The 24,713-nt window shown below is 47.8% G+C and overlaps 1 protein-coding gene across 1 annotated transcript in view; it reads left to right on the top strand.

Moving 5' to 3' along the window:
• The window catches only part of EDC4 (enhancer of mRNA decapping 4), a 34,098-nt gene extending 10,235 nt beyond the window's left edge, over positions 1–23,863 (top strand). Inside the window, exons 11-30 of the mRNA XM_009894483.1 lie at positions 527–629; positions 1,097–1,277; positions 3,418–3,490; positions 3,927–4,018; positions 4,686–4,882; positions 5,678–5,716; positions 6,982–7,070; positions 7,851–8,004; positions 8,750–9,213; positions 10,922–11,023; positions 11,968–12,120; positions 13,513–13,549; positions 14,588–14,768; positions 16,717–16,872; positions 17,602–17,717; positions 18,396–18,561; positions 19,750–19,936; positions 21,185–21,404; positions 22,105–22,268; positions 23,566–23,863. Coding sequence (XP_009892785.1) covers positions 527–629; positions 1,097–1,277; positions 3,418–3,490; positions 3,927–4,018; positions 4,686–4,882; positions 5,678–5,716; positions 6,982–7,070; positions 7,851–8,004; positions 8,750–9,213; positions 10,922–11,023; positions 11,968–12,120; positions 13,513–13,549; positions 14,588–14,768; positions 16,717–16,872; positions 17,602–17,717; positions 18,396–18,561; positions 19,750–19,936; positions 21,185–21,404; positions 22,105–22,268; positions 23,566–23,758 — 3,067 coding nt within the window. The 3' untranslated portion in view covers positions 23,759–23,863. The remainder of the gene's footprint in view (positions 1–526; positions 630–1,096; positions 1,278–3,417; positions 3,491–3,926; positions 4,019–4,685; positions 4,883–5,677; positions 5,717–6,981; positions 7,071–7,850; positions 8,005–8,749; positions 9,214–10,921; positions 11,024–11,967; positions 12,121–13,512; positions 13,550–14,587; positions 14,769–16,716; positions 16,873–17,601; positions 17,718–18,395; positions 18,562–19,749; positions 19,937–21,184; positions 21,405–22,104; positions 22,269–23,565) is intronic.
• The last annotated feature ends 850 nt before the right edge of the window (positions 23,864–24,713 follow it).

Here is a 24,713-nt window from a genome sequence, read left to right as displayed (position 1 = left end):
CTGCTTCTGTTCCCTGATTCTACTTTTCTGCTGGTGGATCGTGGCTTCGTTGATCACGTGCATGTGTAAGGCCACTTTTGAATTGCCCTCGTAAAGTGAGAGGAATAGGCCGTACAGCTGAGCACTGCTTTTTCCACCTCATACTACAGAAGGTCCAAAACCTGTGGAAGAGTTATTTTGGTTTGGTGGATTTTTGGTTTTAAATCTGTAGCCTTGGCTCTTGTCCTCCTATGAATGTGGGACATATTAAGTAATGACAAACTGCCATCTTTCATTTAAACGTCCAGAATCTAGATCCTATTGTGTGGTCTCCCTGATGAATTCTCTTAGCTGAAGTCAGCACTGATTTCTGCAATGATGTTTTTGTTCTAGTGGGTGGTTGCATGGTAATATGGCTGTAAACTCCTTAAGATGTTGGTTTGGGTTTTGTTTTTTTTTTAAGCTAATGCAGTTTTATAGCAATCATTCTGGTTGTGCTAATCTGCCTTGTTTTCTGCACCCCTCCACCTCTTGTCTGTGGATCTAGCTTTTCTCCTGACATCTTCAGCTCCATGAGTATTCTTCCCAGCCTGAAAGTCTGCCTGGACCTCTCCGCTGAGTATCTGATACTGAGCGATGTGCAGAGAAAAGTAGGTGGTTCATTCTATTGCTGGCTCTGTGGGTAATGGTGACAGAAGGAGAAATGGTCTTTTGTGTGACTGGTTCTGCTGCCTAGGTGTAGGATTTGCATGTTAATAGCTAAAAGTGCAGAGGTTGGCCTCAGCTGTTTCACCATAAGATGACAAATGGTAACAATTCAGCCGATTAATCCTGAGGAGTCTTAAGGATTATTTCTCGCCCTGAAGTAAAGCTCTTGTTTGGAGACACCTGTGTCTGGCACAGTAAGACTGAGTTCCTGATCAACATTGACTCAGATAGGAGTGTGCTTATTGTGGCTCCCTTGGGTGTTCTGTTTCAAATTAAATGGGCCAGGCTTTATTCTTCCAACATTTCCATTGTTCCAAATCTAGTTCAGGTGCTAGGCTTTGTAGTCCACACACACGTACGCGTTGTCTGCTCTGAAAGCCCAGTGACTTACTGTTTCTGATTCTTCCAGGTCTTGTATGTGATGGAGCTGATGCAGAACCAAGAGGAGGGCAAAGCTTACTTCAGCTCCATCTCAGAGTTCCTCCTTACCCACCCAGTCCTGAGCTTTGGCATCCAGGCAGTGAGCCGCTGTCGGTTAAGGCACACCGAAGTGCTCCCAGCAGAAGAGGAGAGTGACAACTTGAGTGTAGGTAGGTGACGAAGAGAATTTGGCTGCTGTGAGATCAGGATTTCCTTCCTGGCTGGTTCTGGCTTTCTCATGAAAGGCTAGTCTCCTCTCCCAAGTAACAAGCAATAGGACAAGAGGAAACAGCCTCAAGTTGCACCAGGGGAGGTTCAGGATAGATATTAGGAAAAATTTTTTCACCCAAAGGGTTGTCAGGCATTGGAACAGGCTGTCCAGGGCAGTAGTGGAGTTGCCATCCCTGGAGGTATTTAAAAGATAGGCAGACGTGGTGCAGAGGGATGTGGTTTAGTGGTGGGGTTGGCAGTGTTAGGACTTGATGATCTTAAAGGTCATTTCTAACCTAAATGATTCCATGATTCTATGACTATTCTTCTCTAAGTCTGTGTGAAACACATCCTGTGCAGCTGCAGTACTTCAGAGAGACACAGTTGAGTTGGTTACAAGGGACCTCTGTAAGTCTCTGGTCCAACCTGCTGCTTGAAGCAGGACTATTTCTAGGGGTAGATCAGGTCACCTATGGCTTCATTTAGTTGCATGTTGAAGGCCCCCAAACATGATACTTCTGTCTGTGCTCTGGTGTCCTGTGCCAGGGCTGCACCCCTTCCCAAAGAAAATATTCCTGATGTGAACCTGAACCTCCCAACCCAGATTGTAGCCATTGCCCTTTACCACGCAGAAACTCCACTGAGGTGTTTCTGGTGTTAAAAAAAGCATTCCAGGGCTGTGTGGGCTGAAATGAGTGCAAGTGACGCTTTGATTAAGGTGCAAGATTAGCTGCTCGTATCTGAGCTGTGATGTTTTGTGGTCATTGCCACCAGCAGAATGCAGGGCAAAACTTCCTCTGGCAGTGTAGGGCTGAGTCTGCCTCCAGCACAGTTCCTGGAAGCAAAAGGGTTCCTGGAAGAACTGGCAGGATATGCTTCTGTGACTGCTTGTCTGAGTAAACTCTGTAATTAAGCATCGGAGGTGTGAGCATGTGATCTGGGAAACCAGTTGGTTGCTTCTGAATTGTGCTGCCTGAGCTGTGACAGATGTGAGGACAGTATGCAGTTGGAGTTGAGGGAAAGGGTGGGATTCTTCTCCATTGTGTCTGGAAGCTAAGTTCCCAAACCACAAAGCTTCTTGTAACAGAAACGAACCAGGAACTCTCTTTTAGAGGAGAGCCTTCTGAGAAGCACGTGAGATACATTCTTCTGCCTGTTACTACAATGAATGACAGTGGAGAACAGTCCCATGCAGACATTCCTTGAGTACTGTCTCTCTTCAGCTCTTGACCTGCTCCTGATCTCCTGCCTTTCTCTTAGTAAAATTTGGAAAGATGCTTTGAATAACATCAATGTATTTTCTGTTAGAAAGATTCCTGGACTATCAGTACAGCTCAGTGACGTGCTTCCCTATGCCTGTTATTGTACATAATAGTTAATTCATGTTGTTGCCAATATTTGTGGCATATTGCTCTGAAATGCAGGGGTAAAAATGACTGATGTAGCCAGTGAGAAGCAGACTGAGACTGAAACTTCAGGTCCCCAGTTGGTACTCACACAATTAAGACAATTTGCATAGGAATGCTTTTTTTTTTTTGAGGAGTTATGTTAATCTTTTCTATTCAGCCTCCTTAGCTTTCTTAGTGGTGAGACCAATGTAGGTGTACAGGTGTTGAGTGAACATTGTCAGTGCTGGTGAGTGGGAAGTTATTGCAGAGCTCTTCATAATGACAGTTGTTTACAGCCAGGAAGGATGGTTGAGCCCTGGTCTGGACTTCTGTATGCTATAAGCTAGTGTGTCTCTCTTAAAATATATCTAACTGGTCACTTCAACAGTCAGAACAAATCTTGGGCAGTTCCAGGCCTCAGCTTCCTTCTCTTTACCTAATAAGATATCTCTTTTGTTTTCTTTTTTCTTTTTTTTTTTTTTTTTTTCCTTCTTCCTTGAGGCTTATTTGGCTGGATTAGAGCAAGTTTGATTGCTCTCACATTGAAAGGTAAAGGGAGTGTGGGACAGGGTGAATCCACCTCTGAAGTGGGGAAGTGATGAAGCTGTATTGTCCTGGTTCTGTCCTGCTGGGTCATCTGCTATGATGTTTTTCTAGTACTTTGTCTGCAGTTTCCATCCAACTTCATATTTTACATTTGTATCATTTCCAGAAGGTGCTCAGGGAGCTGGAGCTGTTGAATCAGCAGCAGGCGTGCTGATAAAACTCTTCTGTGTGCATACCAAGTGAGTACGTAAAGCAGGTACCGTGGGCAGCTGTCTATGGTCATCCTGTTCCTGCACTGACCTAGAGAAATTTAATTTACCAATTCCTTTTGCTCATAACAAAAACCACTTGGACCCATAGAAGCTTCTAGCTGTGGTGTGTTCAGTATGGCCTTACCAGGAAGTAGTCCTGCATGGTGCTGTGGCAAGCTAGTATTTTTGTTGCCATGAGTACGCAGGGACTTAAGAGTGCATAAGTGCTGGGAAACATCTCTGGAATACCCTGGCCTCCAGAACTGGGTGACACAGCTGAATGAGGATCAGCTTCTGCTGCTTCTGTCACAGGCGGAAAGCACTAAAGCGTATTCCAAGTGCTGCGAAGAAAAATCTTCTAAGCCTTAGACTTCTCTTGGTGATTCATAAACTAATCAGAGACGCCTGTTTGGTTTTTTTTCAGGGCCCTACAGGATGTGCAGATTAGATTCCAGCCTCTTCATAGCCCTGACATGAGCGCATCCATGCCTTCCCACAGCTCTCATGAAGAGTTTGGTGAGCATTTGTGTTAAATTCATCTTCAGTGTTGCTGAGCCTTTAAAGGTTGTTGGAGGGGGGGGTAGTAGTAGGGCTGCTTCAGGTGCGCCTTTGTAATAGAGCGGTGTCATTGCATAAAGCATTATGAATACAGACTAGCTGTGAAGGAGGCCACTTGATTAGAGGCTGGTGTGAGTATGGAGCACGGGGACATGTTAGGCTAGTAGCACTAATGCTTTGTGCATGCTTGAGTTCACCTTTCTAGGTGATTTGACACTTGTGCCAGAAACTTGATGTTTGTTTCTTGTCAGGTGGAAGAGATTAGAGTGACACCAGAGCTTTGGGAGCAGAGGGGACTGGGCTGTGTGTAGCATGCTCTTTTCAGCTCATTCACCATTCTAGGATGTGGCTGTTAAACTGGCCTTGCGTTTAGCGCGCATTTAGAGAAGAAACTTGCATCTCCTATTATCAAAACCTGATAACATCCACTGTTTAGCCTACGAATGAGTAAGCATAACGTGGGATTTGCCTTGCCCTTAGCTTTGATTAGGATGTTGCAGGGTTTTTTCTTGTTCTTTTGGAATCCAGTATGGCAGGCAATGGCCTAAATTCATACTTTGTGGAAGTAAAGCTTTAGCTTTTAGGGGAAGTTCCTCTAAATTGATTCGTATTTCTCCCTTGAAAGCCTTTCCAGACCACATGGCCGATCTAAACACAGAAGGGCTGGGATCTGAAAAAGGATCGGTGCATGGCTCTCAACCAGACCTGCGGCGTATTGCTGATCTGCCCGTACCAGCAGATTTCCTTTCTCTCTCAAATGATGCCAAACCTAAGCTGATGACTCCGGATGCATTCATGACACCAAGTACATCTCTTCAACAGGTAACCAGAGAGCTGCACTGTACAAGGGGTGGGTTTGGATTTTGATGCTTTTGGTTTTCTAGGCGGTAATGACTCTGATAGGCTGTGCTAACTGAATGTGGAGCACTCAGGAAACTCTGTGCATGTAACCAAACTGAGTAACGACAAGTTGGGACATCTAAAATGCTAAGCTGGCGTAAACTTGTGTTGCCAGTGCTGTGTTTAGCTGCAAAACTGCCTGTGTAGCTGGGTTGTGTAGAAATACGGGTTTGCGAAATAACTGTATCAAAGCTGGGAGACTGGTTTGCACGTGGTATTTGGGGTTGTGATATAACTATAACGGAAGAAAATATGCTATCTTTACATATCCTGTCTGATGGGATGCTGGGGGAATGCATGTCTGAAATGATGAGGTAGGTAGATGGAACCGTGTAACATCTTCTGCATGAGGTCTGCAAATCGTTGATCCAGTTAGCTCAGTGGGTTTTTTTTTAATCTAACTCAGCAGGCCTTAACTTATACAGAAAGCAAATCTTCTGTGCTTGTGCCAGGGATTTTGGTATTGGGAAGCATGTGAACCATTCCTTGGGATTTGGTGATCCCTGCAAAGTGTAGCAAAGTGTCTTGGTGAAGAGCCATAAGCAAGCATTTACTCCTCAGTGGAGCTCTAATGGAGCAGTCAGAAAACATGGAGTTCCTCTTAATGCTCTGTCACATGTGCGTGGCCAGCAGTGCTGCATCACGCACCTTTGCGTCCTGCCAGACATTTCTAGAGGCTGTGGCACTGGCAGTGTGCATCTGTCTAAGTCAGTGCAGGTTTCTGCTGCCCCTTCTGGGTTATGCCAACAAGCAGAAGTGCAGGAGCTCACTGTTTCTTCACCGTTATTCAAGTGATGTGTTTGTCTTAAACCCATTCAGATATTCTTGCTTTATAACCTGCTTCCATGCCTCTGTACTGAATTTGTGACTGTGTAGTGTTTTCCATGTGCTTTTAGAATGGGAGTAGAGGTAAATAAAAAATCATTCTAAAAAGTGCATCCTTTAAAAAAGTGGTCTGCAATATAACTATAAGGTGTGAATTCCCCTAGTGAGAAGCTGTGGTGTTTGTGTTTTCTCTGCCTTCCTGTGCGAAAGGGACTGTCAGCAGTTTTTTTGCCATGCTGATATGGCTCTTACAGGCACAGAGGAATGTGCTTGTGAGCAGCACTCCGCATGCACATCCTAAGGCAGGGCTTCCCCCTCTTAAGGGAGGAACGTCTGGTTGTCACCACAGCTTGAACGTGTACTGGAGGAGTCTGGGTGTGGATGGGTGATGTGTGGAGATGTGCAGAAATGGAGTTTGTACTGAGCTCACTGATGAGAGGGTGTCACTCCAGCAGCAACTTGAGGAGCAAAGAATAAATTAAACTCCTCCTGAAGGTTTTGATGTTGCTAGCAAACTTGCTGAGTGTGGAAGTCAATTTTGTGCCTGAGGATGGGTAGCCTTCCCAATGCAAAGATGTTCCAAGGGAGCAGAGAAAAGTTGTTTAGCTCAATCTCTGCTCTCTGCTATAAGCAGTGTCCAGCACAAGAACCTTGGCCAAACCAAGTTTCCCAGCTGAGTACTTGTGTGCTCTGTTGGTGTTCTCTGTAGGTGTTTCTTGGTAGCCAGAAGCAGCCGTGGGGGCCAGCGTATCCACCCGTGCTCTTCACTGTTGGCCAGCTAGCTGGGTGACCAACACCTCTTCCTGTGCATTGGAGTATTCTCCTTCCATCTGTCAGCAGCGCAGGACCTAAACCCCGGCCAGGACCTGGCCTTGCTAGTGGCAACAGACCTTGACAACAGCAGTCTAGCTCAAAAGAACAAATTGGGGATCTGGTGGTGAGCCCTGCGGAATGACACTTTGTTTTGGGAGAGCAATGGCTCGATAAAAGCAGTCACGGCTCATGTGCTGAGGATGTATTGGGGCTTCCCTTCGAGCAGCACCTGAGCACCCTAGCAGTAGACCTCAACTTATTATTTGTTCTATTCCCTCTTTGCCAAAGACTCCTTAGGAGTTCTTCTGGAGCCAGCATTCTCAGGTCAGGTTCTGCTGTTGGGCTCTTCTGTCACATCCTGACCGCTGTGTATTTTCTTATAGATTGCGGTATCTCCAGGCAGCAGCGTCAGTTCCCTGACTGCAGTCACAGCCATGAGTAGCACTTCTGTCACGGATGCCTCTATGCCCAGGTAAATAGCGCATATATTAAATAATATATCTGCAGCTGAACTGATACTGTCCTTCAGGGCGACGCAGAGCTGTGGTGTGTCTTGTAGGAGAGGAGATTGTAACCAGAGTTAGAAACTGGCCTGAGTCCCAAAGTCCCTATATGGGCAATTGTTTGCGTCTCTAGTGCAGCTTGGAGCATGCCTGTTGTCATCTAAGGGGCCAACAATAGTGTTTCGTGTGTGCCTCGCAGGGATTCTCTTATTGCATCTCAGTTTTGTTGTTTTACATGCTTCTCCCAAAGGGCTGTCATTGTTTACAGGTAAGAGAACACTGTAGCCACCAAGGACAGGAAGATAATTGGGACTGTTAAGAAAATCTTACTAGTCTTGAGGTGGGTGGGGCTGCATAACAGGGGAAAACTTCACTTCTGGGGGCTGGGAAACGGACAAAGACCTATCCCATAGTGTCCTGTTTCTCCCTGAACTCTGTACAGTGTGAACTGATGATACAACAGGTCCCTTTTCATTGACACTTCAAATTCTAAGGGATTGTGATGCCTGTCTTTGTTTGTTTCTGCCTGCTCTCTCTTTGGGCTGTATGGGGACTAGGAGTTGCAGGTGGTAGTTGACAGGGAGTGGCTGACCGCAGTGGAAGGAGCAAGGGCTTGGAGAACACTGGTGAAGTTTGGGTTGGGCTCCTCCATGGACCTGTGGATTCTGTCTCCTCACCTTGAGTGTTTGATGCAGATCTGTATGATTAGGTTGGCCTGCTTGATTTGTTTGTGTCTCTGTTTTCTGTAGGCCGTCGGAAGACTTGACTGTGAGCCCGAAGATGCAGCTGGACACTAGCCTCACGCTGAGCAGCAGTGGCAGCAGTCTCCAGACTAGCCCTAGGAGCCATTCGGTTCTTATCCCAGGCCTCCCTGACAAGCTAACACCAAAGGCACCTATTCCAGTAAGGCTTCAAATGCTGTTCCCTTCCTTCTCCTCGTGGGGCAAGGGACCTCTCTCTATGGGCCTGCACAAGCTGAAATTTGACTTATTTGGATCATAATAGGGCCAGTGGCTGCCCTCTGGAAAACACAGCTGCTGGCACAGATCTGCAGCCAGTTTTACCTGTGTTAATGGAACTTGACTTCGGTATAAAACAGCATGTCTCTGAAAACTAGAGACAGCTCTAGCTTGTGCTGTCACTACCACAATGGTTTGAACTGGTCAGCCTTTGTGTTAGGAGACAGTGCTACCTGGAAAAGCTTCTTCCTCCTTGCTGGTCTTCCAGGTCTGAAACCATCATTTCCTATTCCTAAACTTTTCTTTCCAGCTGTGATGCAAACCAGATTATGACCAAAGTTTCAAATTGAAATAAAATTTCAGTCCAGGAGATATTCAGTGTTAAAACTAACTTTTTCTCCCAAAGAGAAGGGATCCTGGAGCAGAGTGGTGAAGTAGAACTGGTGTTATGTTTTCTTTTGAACGTACGTTCAGACTGGCATTGGCTTAAGGGTGGTGTTAGCCCCGCTAAGAGTCCGTTACGAAGCTTGAGGCCCTTCTTCGTCTACTGAATAAGAGTGGGAGCACAGGGATCAATTGAAGAAAGGATACGGCTGGCTGTTTCCCGAGATGGTTTGTGTAAGGTACCAGGAGCTCTTGGGCTGTCTCCACATTACTCTGAAGGCTCTTTTTTCATTTCTTGTATTCAGGTCACGCCAGGAAACCCCTCTCTAGCACTGGAACTGCAGGAAGTGGAGCCCTTGGTGGTGCCCCAGGCTTCTCCCACCCGCGAGCGCTCACCAGACGTCATTTCATCTGCTTCCACAGCCATGTCCCAAGATATCCCAGAGATTGCTTCCGAGACTTTGCAACGTAGCTTTGCAGCAGCTCCGTCTGGGCTCCCTGCGGAGGTGCTGGAGCCCAGTCATCACGCAGACAGTATGGCATCCGCTGCCTCGGCCTTGCATTTGCTGTCTCCGAGGAACCGGCACAATTCAGAGCACAGCCACCACTCTTTGGACATGCCTCCAGTGGAGGTGGACAGATTGAATGCTCCATCGTTACTGGAGACTGCTTTAACTCAGGAAAACGCATCTTCTGACAGTGTTGTGAGTCAGCCATGGCCAGCAGCTCCTGACATAACCAGAGAAACCAGGAACAGCATGGCAGACAGGTAATCACTTGGGTTTGTCTTGCCTGGGGCAATTTCTTTGCCCTTGCCAAACTGCTAGGTTGGTGTAAAGCTCTTATGTTGTGACTAAACCAGAACAGTTCTTCATCCCTCCTTTTCCTTAAAGGATCTGATGATTCAGCCTTCCTGTATGGCTGGTCTTGTATGCTGTGTCCTGAACTTCCTAGGCCAGCTCTAACAATTTGTGCTCTCTCATACCCCTTGCAGCACAAAGGATCTCTGTTAAGAAGGTGAGAAGTCTAATTCATTGGCCTTCATGTTCACCTGGGAACGGAGACTTGAGATGGGATTTTTTTCTGGGATTTTTTTTGTACTCTGGAAATAAAACCAGTACAAGCTAAATTCTGCCCAAGGTGATACATTCCTACATGCTTTTGTTGAAAGGAGTCAATTAACACATAATTGACAGGTTTGATTATAGGTTAATTCTCTTCTAGGGTTGTCTCTGTGCGGTGAGCATTGCAAAAAAAAAAAAGTACTTTAAAAGTCAGGAAACGAATGGCAATGTCTCTGTGGAGCAGGCATGCAGAATGGGGCAACATCACATACGCCTGCTTACCAGGAGGAAACGCTGGAGCAGTGCTAGGATTCAGCACAGAATTAGTGCCACTGTCTTGTAGTGGGACAGGAGCAGTGAGATGCATCTGGCACCTCCAGAGTCTGTCTAGGCCAGGGCTGCACGCACCATGACAGCCTGCAAACACCTTCCTTTTCAACAGGACTAGCAGGCTGAGAGTGTCGGTGTTGTCCCTCAAACTACCCAGGGCTGTTCCCTTCCATCAGAATTGCAAGAGAAAGGCCTCACCTTGTGCCTCCACACCTGAGGATGCTCCTTCAGGAAATGGTCTCAATTCTGATGACTCTGGGGAGGGCACTGAGGCTGCGTCTCTACGCAGTGATTTTGCTTTTGCTCATAATTTGAAGTTGACAAAATACTTTTATAGGAGTTTGCAACTCCCCTCAATTCCGCTTTGTCTTTGAATTCTTCAGGACTTCTCATATGAGAATATCAGATCAGATATCTCTGGATTTTAGAGGTTTGTTGTTTTTTTTTTTTTATTGTTCCAATTCAGTCAAGCCATCAGCCTATGTGAAAGTAACAAGTGCTCACTTCTGTCTAAAGATCTCGCTGCAAGCTGAATTCAGGTAGACTCAGTTTACAGTTTGGAAGCACATGCAGTTTGCTTTCAGAATCTTTATGAAACTTGAACTAGATTCACTGTTATGATTCTGTTCTGTCTGGTAGATCTAACCCATCAAATTCATGCAGTTCCCAAACACTTGAAAGAACGGGGAAGTACTGATGATTTTTGCCCTGGTGATCAATATTACTTGAGGAAAACAACAAACCCAAGCTGATGCTCTTCACTGCAGTGTGCTGTACTGCCCCTTTTGAGTAGTGGCTTGCATGTCTTACCTGAATGTCTGTTGGGAGGTTGTTCTTGGTTAGTGCCTGAGGGATAGCTGAGCTGCTTTTCCCTTCTTAAGGCCCCCAGAAAAACACATAGAGGAGTTTGAGTGTTTAGTGCCCCTAAACACCACCTGCTGCTCTCTGGATCTCTGCACATAGGTGTGAGGTTTTTGTTTGGCTTAGACCTTCTATCAGAATTTCTCATGAGAAGTGGAGTGAGCAAATACCCTAGTTGAAAGAGACTTTCATGATGGTATTTTCTTTTTTTTCCTCCTCTAGCCCAAGGGATGAGGTTGAAGAAAAGCACAAGAGCTCTTCCTATCATCGACACAGCTACCACCTGCTGCAGCATGACAGCCAGGATGCTAGTGCAGAACAAAGGTACCAGAGTGCTCAGCCCCCTCTCTCGCCCTGCATGGACTCAGTTCAGGCTGCATTCGTGCTTCTGTCCCCAACAAGCCTTCACGTGTGGGGTGAATGTCTTTGCTTTGTCTCCTGACTTAATGTGTGTATGCAGTCCAGCTTCTGTAACGTGCTGATGACTTCAGCTGATCACGAGATTGGCCTCTAGGCATTGTCCAAGAGCATGTCCCAAGCTTGGTTTAATTACCCGTGAAAACCTATTAAGGGATCGGTTTCCAAATCCTGTGCCCTAGATAAGGTAGTGAGAGTATCTGAGGAGTTAGTTTCTTGCTTTTAACATCTTTGCGCTCTCTCTTGAGCCACCCTAAAGCTCTGTGGGCACATTCTGTGTGCCTGGCAAGCTCAGCCCTGTTTGACTGCTGAGGATTCATCCATAATCCACACAGTTCAGACTGAAGCACGCAGCCTGTATTGGATGGCTCATCAGCAGCTGAAAGACCCCAGGGTACCGAGGATCACACACTTCTTAGGCGCAACCTGATTCTCCTCTGTTCCTGCAATATTTGCTGCGTTAAGTGCTTTCTGTCTGTAAAACTGTAAGGATATGCTCTGCTTGGGTTCCCTGCTGGGTCAGCATCACATCCGAGGGCTTATGTGCTAGTGTGTGTGTATGCAGCAAAACCAGGCATCGTTCTGCCACACTGCCTGAACCACAGTTGTCCCTTAATGCCCCTTCAAGACCCTTCGCTGGAGCTCAGCCTGAGCAGACCTGGATCAAAACGGAGCAGCACATGCTGAGCTCTGTAGAGGTCTCGGTGTTAAAGATCAAAGTGGCAGGCGTCCCTAGCTGCGTGACTCGGGCCGTGTGTGGATGAAAAGCAGTGTGAATCCCCACCCCTTGGTGAAGGCTAACGCTGTCCAGTATTGCAAGTGATGTCCTCTCCCCTGCTGTTCCTTCATAGTGACCATGATGATGAAGTTGCAAGCTTGGCTTCTACGTCAGGTGGATTTGGTGCCAAAGCGTCTACGCAGAGGCTGCCTGTGAAGGACTGGAAAGCCAAGGCATCCCCCCGGGCTTCCCCAAAGCTAAAGCGGAAGGGCAAGAAAGATGATGGGTACGCTGGGCTTGCCAGAATGCAGGTGGCTGTGGGACCAGCTGCAAAGGGCCACAACCTGATGTAGCCGTTAGCAGCGAGACTAGGGTCTGAGGCTGGGCTGCCGCCAAGTGCTCCCAACCCTCACCCCGTTTTGCAGATGGCAGTAACCCCACAGAAAGTGTTGCTGGTTACTCAGATGCTGACTGCCACTCAGGGGTGTGGGAGGAGGTTCTGCACTACCTTTCCAGCTGGGACTCAAAATCCAAAATGTAGCCTGGGCTTCAGAAGAACATGTGGGAGGTGAATTGCACATTGTGGGGGGACACTGGATCCATTTGCCAGTTCCAGTAAAGGCTTCATTGGACCTGTGATGCTGTGAGTATAGCTTAACTGGGCCTCCGTTTCTGGTTGGCCTCTGAATGCTGGCCCAGTGCCCTTGTTCAACACTATCTACTGTTTGTTACCTGCTTGCTGCTTTTGTGTGTTTCTAAACGTGCCCATATGAATGTCTTGTAAGTGAAAATTGATGGCTGGAGAGGTCTGCCCATGGCAAGGCAGACCAACCTGTCTGCATTAATGCGAGGAGAGCAGCACAGCCTCTGCACAGGGCTCTCTATCCTCTTCTTGTCTTCCTATAACTCCATGATTTGGATCTCCAGCTGTGCAGATTGCAACAAAGATGGGCTATGGCATTAAGTTTCTGGCTGTGGTCCTGTACTGTGACACCCGGAAACTCTTAGCCTTGGAAATGCCTTTCATTTTTCCTGCCTCAGTCTTTTTAAAGTTGCTGAATGGATGCTGTCTGAGAACGACAAATGTATACTTCCCTTCTGGTAGTGTTTGAATATTCAAAAATTTGTGACTGTGATGGAGACATGCAGCGTTAGTGGATCAGTTCAGTAATTTTCTTTATTTTGCTGTATATGCTGGAATGCATTACTAGTTTCTTCACCTTGAATGCTGGAATCATTCTAGATTATTGAAGCTCATTAATTCTATATTTAACAAGCGGGTACTTGTTTTTTTCTTTGTAAAATATCAGGAGAGCTTCAAAAGTGGTTTGACAAAGCCTTCCCTGGCTATGAATTTGGACAAAACTGAAAAATCAGTGTGCATTTTCCTCTGTACCAGTCCTCATTAAGACTTGGTTCAGATCTCCTCCCTGCGAAGCGACCAGCCTGTAAGGAACTTCAGGGCCTGTGGATAGTGCAAATGCGGTCACAGTGCTGCTGTAGAGCCTGGGATGTCATCGCCTTGCTGTTGTTCTTCATACTGTACTACACAAAACAGCAGCATGAGCGTAAAATCTAAAGCAGCTGTAAAATGTGTGATGTGTTTTGGCAGAAGACTTGGATAACAAGAGCAGTTAATTGACATAATTGGATTACTACTTTTTCTCTTTGTTTCCAGGGATGTGAACCAGTCGCCAAGATCGTCTAACAACCAGGTGAGTCAGAGCTGCTCTGCAGTCCCTCCCAAGGGCATGATGCTTCAGTTCTACTGACTGTGTTACAGAAGCCCTGAGAGAAAGTTCATCCCGGTTCTTTGAAGTACCTTGGGCCCCTGCTGTGCCCGAGCAGGCTGAGATGGGGCTGCGCTTGGGCTTGGCATTGCTCTGCTCTCCGACTTGCGCAGCAGAGGAGGAGCTGCTCAGTGCTGTCCAGACGATGGCTTCCTTCTCGCTTTTGAACACCGATGTAAATTCTGTGTTCTCCCAAGCCCTGTATCATCCAAGACTCTACCACTCATTTCCTCTTCCCTGCTGAGATGACTCGCATGTGTCGTCAGCAGGATAAGCTGTTCCTGTAAGGGTCGCAGTGGGACTGGCCTATTGGAATTTCTTATCCCTGTTGATGGTATCTTCATACCTGGCCTATTGGAATTTCTTATCCCTGTTGATGGTATCTTCATATCTGGCAGAAAATGCTCTCAGCTGAGTTGCATACACTCCTTTAAACTGCCTTTGGTGTGTATTCTTAGATATTTTGAGCAGGTGAAGAGAGAAAACTGTAGATGTATACTTTTCCAGTTGTTTGGTTATTCGTAAACAAGTGAAAGAGCTGACACAGTGCTCTAGGAAACCTCTTTCTTACTCTACCGATAGCACAGCTGTTTTCATAAGTGTTTGAGGTCATTATTTACATTCAGAGACCTAAACATTGTCAGTACCTGGCCAGAAGTGAATAGGATCTGTTTTGTTCTGCTTTCTTTTAGAGGCAAGAGCTTTGAAGAGGGTCTTGAATGTAAACAATTGAGGATATCCTAAGCAAATGTTTATGAATGCCACGTGGGAACTTCATGTACCTTGCTTTGTCCGTTTATTTCTTGGGACAAAAGTCTTAGAAATAGGCATTAAGCTGGCCCCGTTTTCTGCTTTGTGTGTTACGCTTCAGGCCGAGGCATAGGGGTTGACTTAATGCCTAGCAGAAAGCTTGACTGACCTCCAGTCCTGTTAGAAATGAATGTTTGTCCTCTCCACACACAGGTGACACCAGAGTTCCAGGATGAGCTGATGTGCATATTGAGGAGCCAACAGCGAGAGCTCACTGAGCTGCGTCAGAATCAGATGGAGCTGCTGCAGAGACTCACGGATCACCTTGATGCCATTCAGAGCTCCCTTATGGGCCACGTGGAGAGGGTGATTGACTCCCAGCAGGAGCAGGAGCGTATCCTTGTTGGCAAGCGTTGCATGGGAGTTAAGGAGTGGAAGGCTGTGGGCAGATTAGAGACATGTAGAAAGCTAAGAAAGTTCAAGGCTCTTGGTAGCGTGGGCCATAGGTGTGGTAAAATTGCCTGACTCCAATGTAACTATTTCAGTTCCTCTCAGTCCCTTTCTAAGGCAAGAAACTCTGAAATAGAACGGAGAAGAACTGATACTTTCTCCATGCCACAAAATGGTCTAGTTACCCATTAAGGCCATAAGCGCTGCAACACTGGAGTAGACTAGAGGTGCACCTAATACATTATCCTGCGTCAGGCAGTGGCCAGTTGCACAAGAGTAATTAGGGGATGATCCTTTCCTCCTTTTCCTCCTTAAGGCAAGTCAGTATTTGCACATGAGATAGCATCAGACTGCCATACTGCATAGCTGAATACAGAATTATCTTGTCTGCACCCATATGTACACCTGGTGGTCCACAGGTCCCATGTGTGTTGTCTGAAAAGTTTGTTCTTTTGGTGTTTTCCAACCTGGCATCCAATTATATTATCGTATTGTGAGTAGTCAGTTCTTGTACATCTTTTGCTACGCTGAATTTGGTCATGTTCCCAAAACTGAGCAGCTCTAGCCTGCTTCATGTCTGAAACCACTCTTGTCTTCTATGACATGACAATGTTTCTGTTTTCTCTATTAATTAGTCTTGGATTTTCCTTTTTGACCACCAAGCTGATATTTTCATAGATAATTCAGATAGCTTTCTACTGAAGCTGGGAGTCTAGAGCTATATTGTAATATTAGAATAACTTTTCCCTATCTGCACAGCTTCATATCTGCCCTGAATTTTGTCAACAACTGAATTGTCTTTTCACTGTTTTGTTGGGGTTTTTGTTTGTTTGGGTTTGGTTTCTTTGGGGGTTGTTTTTGGTTTTTTTCAAGATGCACATGCATCTCAGTGTTTGTGTGTTGTCTCTTTCAGAGAGCTTGGTTGCTTCAGGAGGTGTGGTGAGGTTTTATTAAGCCTGGGTTTGCTCCCATGCACTATGTCGCTTATGTCCACCAATTCCATCCTGTAGAAACATTTTTGCCAATTTGCTTTTTATGCGTATTGGGCTTTGTGGTTTCTGTGGTGGTTTTGGCTGGGATGGAGTTAATTTTCTTCATAGCAACTTGTGTATATTTGGGATTTGTGACCAGAGCGACGTTGATAATGGACTGATGGTTTTTTGCTATTGCTAAACCCTGACAAGGCCGCCTCTGTCTCTCGCACCGCTCTGCCAGCGAGCAGGCTGGGGGTGGGCAAAAAGCCGGGAGGGGACAGGGCTGGGACAGCGGACCAAAGGGGTATCCCATACTGTATGACATTGTGCTCAGCAATATAAAGCTGGGGGAAAGGAAGAGGAAGGTGGGGGGATGTTCGGAGTGATGAAGTTTGTCTTCCCAAGTCACCGTTAACTCGTGCTGGAGCCCTGCTTTCCTGGGGATGGCCGAACACCTGCCCACCCATGGGAAGGGGTGAATGAGTTCCTTGTTCTGCTTGGCTTGCATGTGCAGCTTTTGCTTTATGTATTAAACTGTCTTTATCTCAACCCATGAGCTTTCTCACTTTTACCCTTCTTCTTCTCTCCCCCATCCCACAGCAGAGGAGTGAGCGAGTGGCTATGGGGGACTGAGCTGCCTACAGGACAGCTACGTTAACCCACAATATATAGGGAACGCTACTGTCGAGCTTCTTTTAGCTGTTTGGCTTTTCTACCATGCCTTCCAGAGCTCTTCTCTCACCCTGTTGTTTACAAGAACACATCAGCAATGTTATGTAGACCCCTCTTTCACCGGAGCCGCAAATTGGCTCTCACTGGGCAGCTGGAGGTGAGGCTAGTGTCCGTCTTTGTGGACAGGAGTGTTGAGGGTAGAGAGGAAATCTGTTGTTTGTGCTCCTTAATGTGCGTTCTCATAAGAGAGAAGACTAGACCGAGCGCTGACGGAAGGACAGCAGCGCAATGGGCAGCTCCAGGAGCATCTGTCTCAGCAGCTCTCTCAGTCCCTTTCCACTGCCGTGTGTAACCGTCTGGAGAGGACCATTCGCGAGGAGATGAAGAAGACTGTGCCCCAGTGTGAGTGGTGCTGCCGAGGTTTTGAAGGTGGATCCCTGCAGTTAGCCCTGTCGGGATTGAAAGCACGCTGCGTAAAAGTGTTGGCGCTATATGAAGTAGGAGTTAGGTTACACGAAGACTAGTTGTTGTGCTTTAAACTGTTGCAGGCCCCACTGTAATCTGAGAAGAGGGGTTGTGGTTTGGAAGGAGTATGAGGCTCCTGGAGGGGCTACATTTCCGGAGAACGTGGTCTGACCTTCTGTTTTTCTGGAGTCTGTTCAGTGGAGGAAAGCAAAAGAGGCTAATGAGTTTGGAAATGTTCAGACTTGGCTGGAGTAAACTTAAACTTGTCTTTCCCCTTCCTTGACCTGCTGGCGCCATCCATGTAAGGAAATGTTCAAAGAAATGCTGGTGGGAAGGCCTTCTGCAGCCATTAGTGTCCGCCATTCTGCTTGAAGCAGGCCTACCCACTATTCTAAATCATGTCAGCTGTGACTTTGTTTGGGCAAGTCTTGAAAACCTTCAAGGTTGGAGATTCCACAGCCTCTCTGGTGACTTCCAGAGCTGTACCACCTGCCTGGCAAAACGTTTCTCCTAATGTCGAACCTTAGCTTCCCAAGCCAGAGCTTGTGGTTATTGCCACTTGCTGTGTTATAGCCAAGAAGAGTTTGACTCCATTTTCTTTTTTGGGTTTTGAAGTGTGACTCTAGGCTTAAAGCTGCAACTTTGACATGTTTATGTTGTGCCCAGGCATTTCCAAGAGCATGGACCCTATCGCTGGCCAGCTAAGTAACACTATTGCCGCCAAGCTCACTGCTGTTGAGGGGACACTGAAAGAGAGTATCACCAAGCTAGTGAAATCAAAGGTAAGAAGAACCAGACTGTAGCTTTTCCTGGGGACACTGAGTTGTCACCTGCCTGGGTAATGACTCCTCATACCTCTTCCCCTCACCTCTGTCTCCAGGTAAGGTCAGTTTAGCTGCCAGTCGTCAAAGTTATTTCATGGTCTCATGAGGAGAGCGAGCTTGTTGTGTACTCCCCTGTCCACTTTGCCTCGTTAGCCTTTTATTTACCAAGTTGTTAATTTTCTACTAAAGTAGAGATTCTCACTACAGCAGTGGTTTTAGGGCCGTCTGGATCAGCCAAGTAGTGAAAGTTTGACTGGCTCTTCTGCTCTCCGCTCTGTTCTCCGTTTTGAGCAGAAGCTTGTTACTCACCCTGGCAGGGACTGGTGGATTGTGGGAGGGAAGCAGGGGAAGGGGAAAGGAGCCATGCCTGACTCTGCCGCCTTCCCTTGCTCTACAGCTGAACTACGGGGAAATGGTGAAGGTCTCGGGCAGCCCCTCGGCAAACGGGCGCTCTGCCTGCGGTGGCCATGGTGCAGCCTGGTCAGTGGAAAGAGCTGAGGGAATACACACTTCCGACACTGGGCTGTCCTTACCTGGCGTGGGTGTCTTGCAGGGACCTACAGTGTTTGTTCACATCTTTGTCTTACGGCAGGCTGTCGTCGATTTTCTGAAATCTCTTCTGTGTGTGCTTTTAAGAACCTTACAGATACCATCGTGAGGGCAACGGCCGATACCTTGCAGGGGCCGATCCAGTCAGCGTACAGGGAAGCGTTTCAGAGTGTCGTGTTGCCAGCCTTCGAGAAGAGCTGCCAGTCCATGTTCCAGCAAATCAATGACACCTTCAAGCAGGGCACACAGGAATGTGAGTGGGTTTTCTTCTCGTGTCGGCACATCATATTTACATTAGTGGCTGACGACAAGTTGGCCTTTTCTTATGGCTTTGCCTTTCAGAGTTTTGCGGGTGACTGTTTAACCTCTTAGCCCATCTGCATGCTCCATGTCGCACTTGGGAAAGGGAAGTGGGAGTGAGGAGGATTTTGTGGGTAGTACTGTAAGATCACATATTCACCTCTGGTCTTTGTAGCCCGTGCAGCGAAACGCGTAGCCTCATTTTGTGAATCTGTGACTTCGTCTAGTGAGTAGAAAAGCCGAGCTGTGGCATTACCCCATGCTCACATCAGGAAGGTGGCGTATGGAGAGGGTGATAGTCCTGCGGCTCGGCCCTCATCTCAGTGGAGTAATGGAATTTGGGGAGGTTTAGAGAATGGTACGGGGATGATCAGAGGTTAAATAGTGGTTGGAGGGTGTAAACATGGTCAGGCTGGAAAAAAGGAAAGTGAAGTAAGGAAAATTGTACACTGGTGTACTGGAGATCTTTCCTGTTCTCAGGTGTAGGATCTAGTTCCTTGGCCTTCTGGGAGGCCAGACAGGTATCGCTCTGCAGAGCTGATTCCTGAGGAGGCCTGAAGTTGGCTGGTGTTGGCACAGCGACTTCTGTTGTCTGAGATCTGCAGTGTCTCCAGCTGCTGTTTATTTTGCACCCTTCCATTTCCTCACAAGTCTCCCCCAAGTAAACAGAGCCTGTATTCTTCTCCCTTTTGATCAGATCAGTTCATAAAATATTTTAAAATACAGCTTTTTGACCTCTGCAGACGTTTTTGTTTGTTTGTTTGTTTTTTGGTCAGAAATGTTCTTGCTCTTTCTTCATTGGCATTGAAGTCCATCACTAATGCAGATCACAACTCGCACTGTGTATGAAATAAAACACCCTCACTCCCACCTTTATCTTGCCCTGAACAAACAGTGCGTGTAAAGATCTGTTGTAAGAGAACTCGTGGCTTTGTTGCTGTATCATGTAATCCTGTGTGATGGGGAGGCTGGAAGCGGGGTTTCTAGGTTAGTGTAACAGAGCCCAAAACAGGGCTTCTCCCCCGTGCTCGTACGCTGGCTCAGTAATCGCTTCTGCTGGAGAATGTGTAGAGCCTGGCAGCTGGATTCCTGCCCTGACACGTACTGACGGCACAAACATCTTCCCCTCTGGTTGTTACAGATATCCAACAGCTTGAGACTCACTTGAAGAACAAAAAGGTACGAGAACAGGAGGCCCGGGACCCGCTGCTGAATCAGCTTCGACAGCTCATCGGCACCTTCCAGAGCACCACCGAGCAGCTGGCGGCCACCGTCGCAGCCAGCGTCCATGCTGAGGTGCAGCATCAGCTGCATATTATCGTGGGCAAGTAAGTTGGCAGCTGGGCTCGTGGAAAGAGATGTCAGTGAGAGGCATACGTGTGTGTGACAAAAACCTCTCCCTGCTGAAGTGTGGAAACAAGCCGCTGTAGGGCTGCTTGTTGGCTCGGTGCACAGTATGATAAAGCATGTGGGCTGGTGCAACTGTTGCCCTGTAGAGCACAAAATGAAGACCCCAGAAGGTTTCTAACAACCAACAGTATCGCTGCTGCGTGTGGGAGCTCAGGGCCTGCTTTTCACAGGGTCCCGTGTGCATGTTGGCCGACAGAAGGACCTAAGGCAGCCCATAAGCACACTCAAGTCTGACCACTTCCTGAAGGCCATTTCAGAAGAGGTCTTTTGAAGGCTTTTCTTCTCAACGCTGTGTCCTCAGGCATACCAACAGTTTCTGCAGGCTACTCTGTCCTCCCAACTGCTCTGCTTGGCCATCCTGGTGTCAAGATGCAATCCTGGCGGTGCCTTCAGCACATTCACGCCATGAAGCTGGTGGCAGGTTGCAGTCATTAACATTGGCGGGTGGTCACCTGCGGGGCAGAATGCCCCTGTCTATTTTAAGCCACTAGAAACATATGTCAGAGCGCATTGGGGTCTTCACTGCAGACCAGACTTGCCAGGAAGGCTTCCAGACTAAATTCTCGTTGCATGGGCTGTGCTTGCTCCCGGGGAAGTCCTGCAGCAGAGCAGGTTCAATGCTTTGTACCCTTTGTAAGAGGGGAGAGGATCCCACCCTTGGGGAAAAGGTGTGACGCGCAGCCACGGCGCCTGTGCTGTGAACTGTGCTTCTGCAGAGAAGTCACAGGCTCAGTGGAAGTGTGTTCCCGTTCTAAAGCTGCCATGTGCAGGCTGGGAAACTGCATCTGACAGATGTGATGTAGAAAGCTGGGGCTGTTCGGGGATGAACCTAGAGGTTGGTAGCCTTGCTTCTCGGCCAGAGACATTAAAGATTTAAAACGCTGTGTGATAAGAGACTTAGTTCCCCGAAATATCGCTTTCCCTGTGCAGAATCCCAGCATCTTCTGCGTGCGCCCTGGGATGTTGGGTTGTTGGCCAGAGCTGCCTTGAGCAGCAGCATGTTTCCGATGCCTGTGCCTCACAGCAATTTGTATTAACCCTTCGGGAGCCGCGCTGCAATAAGCAAGCAAGTCTGTGCTTTTTCGCTGCTACGAGCTTGGTGCAATGTCGTCCCTCAGCTCTTCATTTTCAGAGGTGCCTTTGGGTTTGTTTTTTTTTTTTTTCAGCATGCAGGAGTCTATTTTGGCCCAGGTGCAGAGAGTCATTAAAGGAGAAGTGAGCCTGGCTATGAAGGAGCAACAAGCAGCCGTCACCTCGAGCATCGTCCAGGCAATGCGCTCAGCGGCCGGGACTCCAATCCCCTCCGCTCACTTGGATTTCCAATCACAGCAAACTCACATCCTTCAGCTGCTCCAGCAGGGACACCTCAACCAAGCTTTCCAGCAGGTACCTGGGCTTCCTGGCAGTGGGCATGGCTGCTTGTTGGGCCATGGAGTTGGGAGGGAAAAGGGCTCCTTGAGATGGGGATGTAGTCCCACAAAAACTTACACAGGAGTTGGCTGAGGAGACCTCGAGGGCTGCACTTGCGCTCATGTGCAAGTCAAGCCAGAGCCGTGCAAATTCCATGATTTGGTGGCAGCTAAGTTCGTCCTTGACTCTCCATGCCCTCAGAGCACAGTGTCAGCGCTCCAGCAAGCCAGAGTGTTTCACCATCAGCAGTGGCGCGTGGTGCACCCCCAAAGAGCTTCATAAGCCTCTTCAGGCAGATCTACCAGCTGTGGCCCGACCTTGCTTTGCCTTTGAATATGTAGGCAGATCCATTTGAGCTGCTGCAGATGCACTTCTCTGAGAATAGTCACAACGCCGTGGCGTTGGGCTGGCAGGGGATGCAAACCTGGCCCTGCTCCATGCTGTAACCTGCTCCCCTCTGTCCAGTTGTGCTCTGTTCCGCTTAGAACAGACGCAGGTGTCCTCTGAGCATAGACTGAGAGCCTAAACACAGTCCTAAACACAGCAGGGTTTGCAGTGAATTCTACTCCTAGAGGAGGCTGGTGAGCCATTGAGCTGCCCCAAGGCAGGAGGGCTGTCCTGTGTCCCTCGCCTGCCTGTCGTTTCCTCTGCGTTTCTAGCTGTGTCTTCCTTGCAGGCTCTGACAGCAGCTGATCTCAACCTGGTCCTGTACGTCTGTGAGACTGTGGATACTCAGCAAGTATTCGGACAGCATCCGTGCCCGCTGTCCCAGCCAGTGCTGCTCTCTCTCATTCAGCAGCTCTCCTCGGATTTGGGTACTCGTACAGAACTGAAGCTGAAGTGAGTATGCTCTGGCTTTAAACACACTGCCAGGAAGCGGAAGGTGGTGCTTTGATGAAGGTCGGAACTTCTGTAGCTCATTACTGGCATGCGAACAACCGGTAATGACTTGAAGAAGATGTAGGTGTTGCCACAGAAAGCTTTGCTGCCCAGAGGTAGTAGTAGAAAGGGTACCCAGCTGTAGGTGCTGTTACCTCCTGGATTGTAGCCTGTAAATATTATATGTGGTGTGTGCAGGAATCTCCTTTAACCAAGGAACAATTCCCCCTTGGGGGTAAAAGGAGGGATGGCGCCATGTTTCCTGGATAGGTCAATATCCAGAGCAGCTTTGCTCTGTCCTCAATCCTTAACCCGTCTCTGGACTTGGTGTGGGCAGTTTCTCATCGTGACTGCCAGACAGGTTCAGTGGGAGGTGGCAGCAGGAGCTGCTGGAAGTAATGTCTGTGAGATGTTCTAAGCAAAGCTCGTGTGACAAAATAGCGACTGTGCTGATACTTGCCATGAACGTTTTTAGCGAGTGAGTCAAAACCCTGTTATCTGCCCTAAAAAAACCCTAACTCGTTAAGATACCTGCAGGTTTTGCCTGGCTTGTATGGAAAATGACTAAAATTAAGTTTTTAACTCAAGTTAACAGTAGGGATAAAGCAAGCTAGAAAAACTGAAGAGGAGCTCTAAGTTACAGAGGAGCTGGTAATCGGAGTTGAAGCTACTGCTGTTGTGTTCAGGCTGGTCTCTTAGTGAAAACCTTTGGCAGTGACCGTGTTGCCATTCTCGCGGGCTGTGGTTGGAAAGTTTGTGGCTCATCTAAACTTCAGAAGAGCCTGTTGGTAAAAATCTTGCTCTTCCCCCACCCCTTCCTCAATAGACATATTGGAAGACGACTGTAAATATATCCCTACATGAAGTAAGCCTCACTGCTGAGGATTTTCGCTGTCTAATAAGTGACTAATTCTGCTTATGCTAAAAAGGCACCAAAGAAAATATCTACAGAGCTGTGACCAGGCATGGCCTGTGGCCAAGTGCCACCTCCAGCACTGCGGGGGGTTGTGGCTTGCTGTGGCGCCTGCTCGGTTCAGGCAGCCGCGTTGTGTTGCACAAACTGCGGGCTGGAAAATATATGGGCTGCCCTTACGTGTTGAAGAAGGAACGGGTGGACTCTGCTCTGAGTCAGTACCATTTATTTTCTGAGTTTGGGTGGGTGGGGGAGCAGAATTGTACATCGTCAGTGCTGAAATGAGCTGAATTGGATGGGGATTGCACGTTGGGTTTGGCTCTAACCCTGCTCTCTCTCCTTCAGTTACTTGGAGGAAGCGGTGATGCATCTGGACCACAGTGACCCCATCACCCGAGACCACATGGGGTCAGTCATGAACCAGGTGCGGCAGAAGCTCTTCCAGTTCCTCCAGGTGGAACCCCACAACACGCTGAGCAAACCTGCCCGTCGCCTCATGATCATGCTCCAGGGCCTGGTCACCCCTGGCATGACCTAGGAGGACCTGGCTACCTTGTGGGCTGCTACATAGAAGCCCACCCAGCAGATCCAGTAGTTACTAACCACGTATGGCTTGTGTTAAGAGCTCTTGCCAGGAAATCTATCAACATGTGTGTGATGTCTCTAAGGCAAACGCCATCTGTGTATAGTCCCAAATAGTCACTGAACGCTCACTTGGCTTATTTTTCCTAAATAGCCTTTTTTTGAGAGAGTTAAGCCTCCTCTTCGCCTGCCCATCCGTCCCTGAGGCCTGGCTGGCAGTCCCAGTTGTATTCAGCAGAAGCCAGTGGATTTCTTACCCCTTTAGTTTGGAGTCTGCTGCCGTGAGCAGAGGAGAAGGGAGGTGTGTGCTGAACCCCGAGCAAGAGGGCTGCCGGAGACACGTGCTCCTCATTGGCGAGAAACTATTGCCCGTATCTTAGTCAAGGACTCAAACCTCCCCCTCCCCAGCGGGGTGAGTAGCTGGGAGGGCATCAGCCACGCTTGAAGGGGGTTGCATTAACTCCAGATCCGCCCTGCCACCGCAGCGGGCTGCCCAGACCATCCGACACGGGGCAGGTGGGTTTGGGCAGAGGGGGCAGTGCGTTGCCTCTGGAGGGACCTGAGGAGTGCTCTGGGTCGGGATGGTCAGGCAGCAGCAAGCTGCGAGAGCCCCTTGGGGCCATCGGTTCTGTTGTGTATCAGAGCATGTCCATGGTTCAGACGTTAGTTTTGATTTTACACCAGGGTTTTTCTTTTTATCTAAATTTTGAATTCTTTTTTTTTTTTTTAGAGGCTTTAATATCACTTTTTACAGGGTTATTTGCTATGGTCCTTTAGCTAGTTAACTGGTTCTGCCTCTTTTTCCCTTTTGTCATTACTGGCTATGTTAGGGCTTTTTTTTTTTTTAAATTTTTTTTTTTTTTTTTTCTTTTTTAAATTTTTTATTTTTTTTTTTTTTTTTTTTGAAATAA

Source organism: Charadrius vociferus, unplaced genomic scaffold (assembly GCF_000708025.1).
Source record: "Charadrius vociferus isolate BGI_N301 unplaced genomic scaffold, ASM70802v2 scaffold621, whole genome shotgun sequence".
NCBI lineage: Eukaryota > Metazoa > Chordata > Aves > Charadriiformes > Charadriidae > Charadrius > Charadrius vociferus.
Note: the sequence above shows the minus strand (reverse complement) of the source record. Positions and strands in the feature narration are given on the sequence as shown.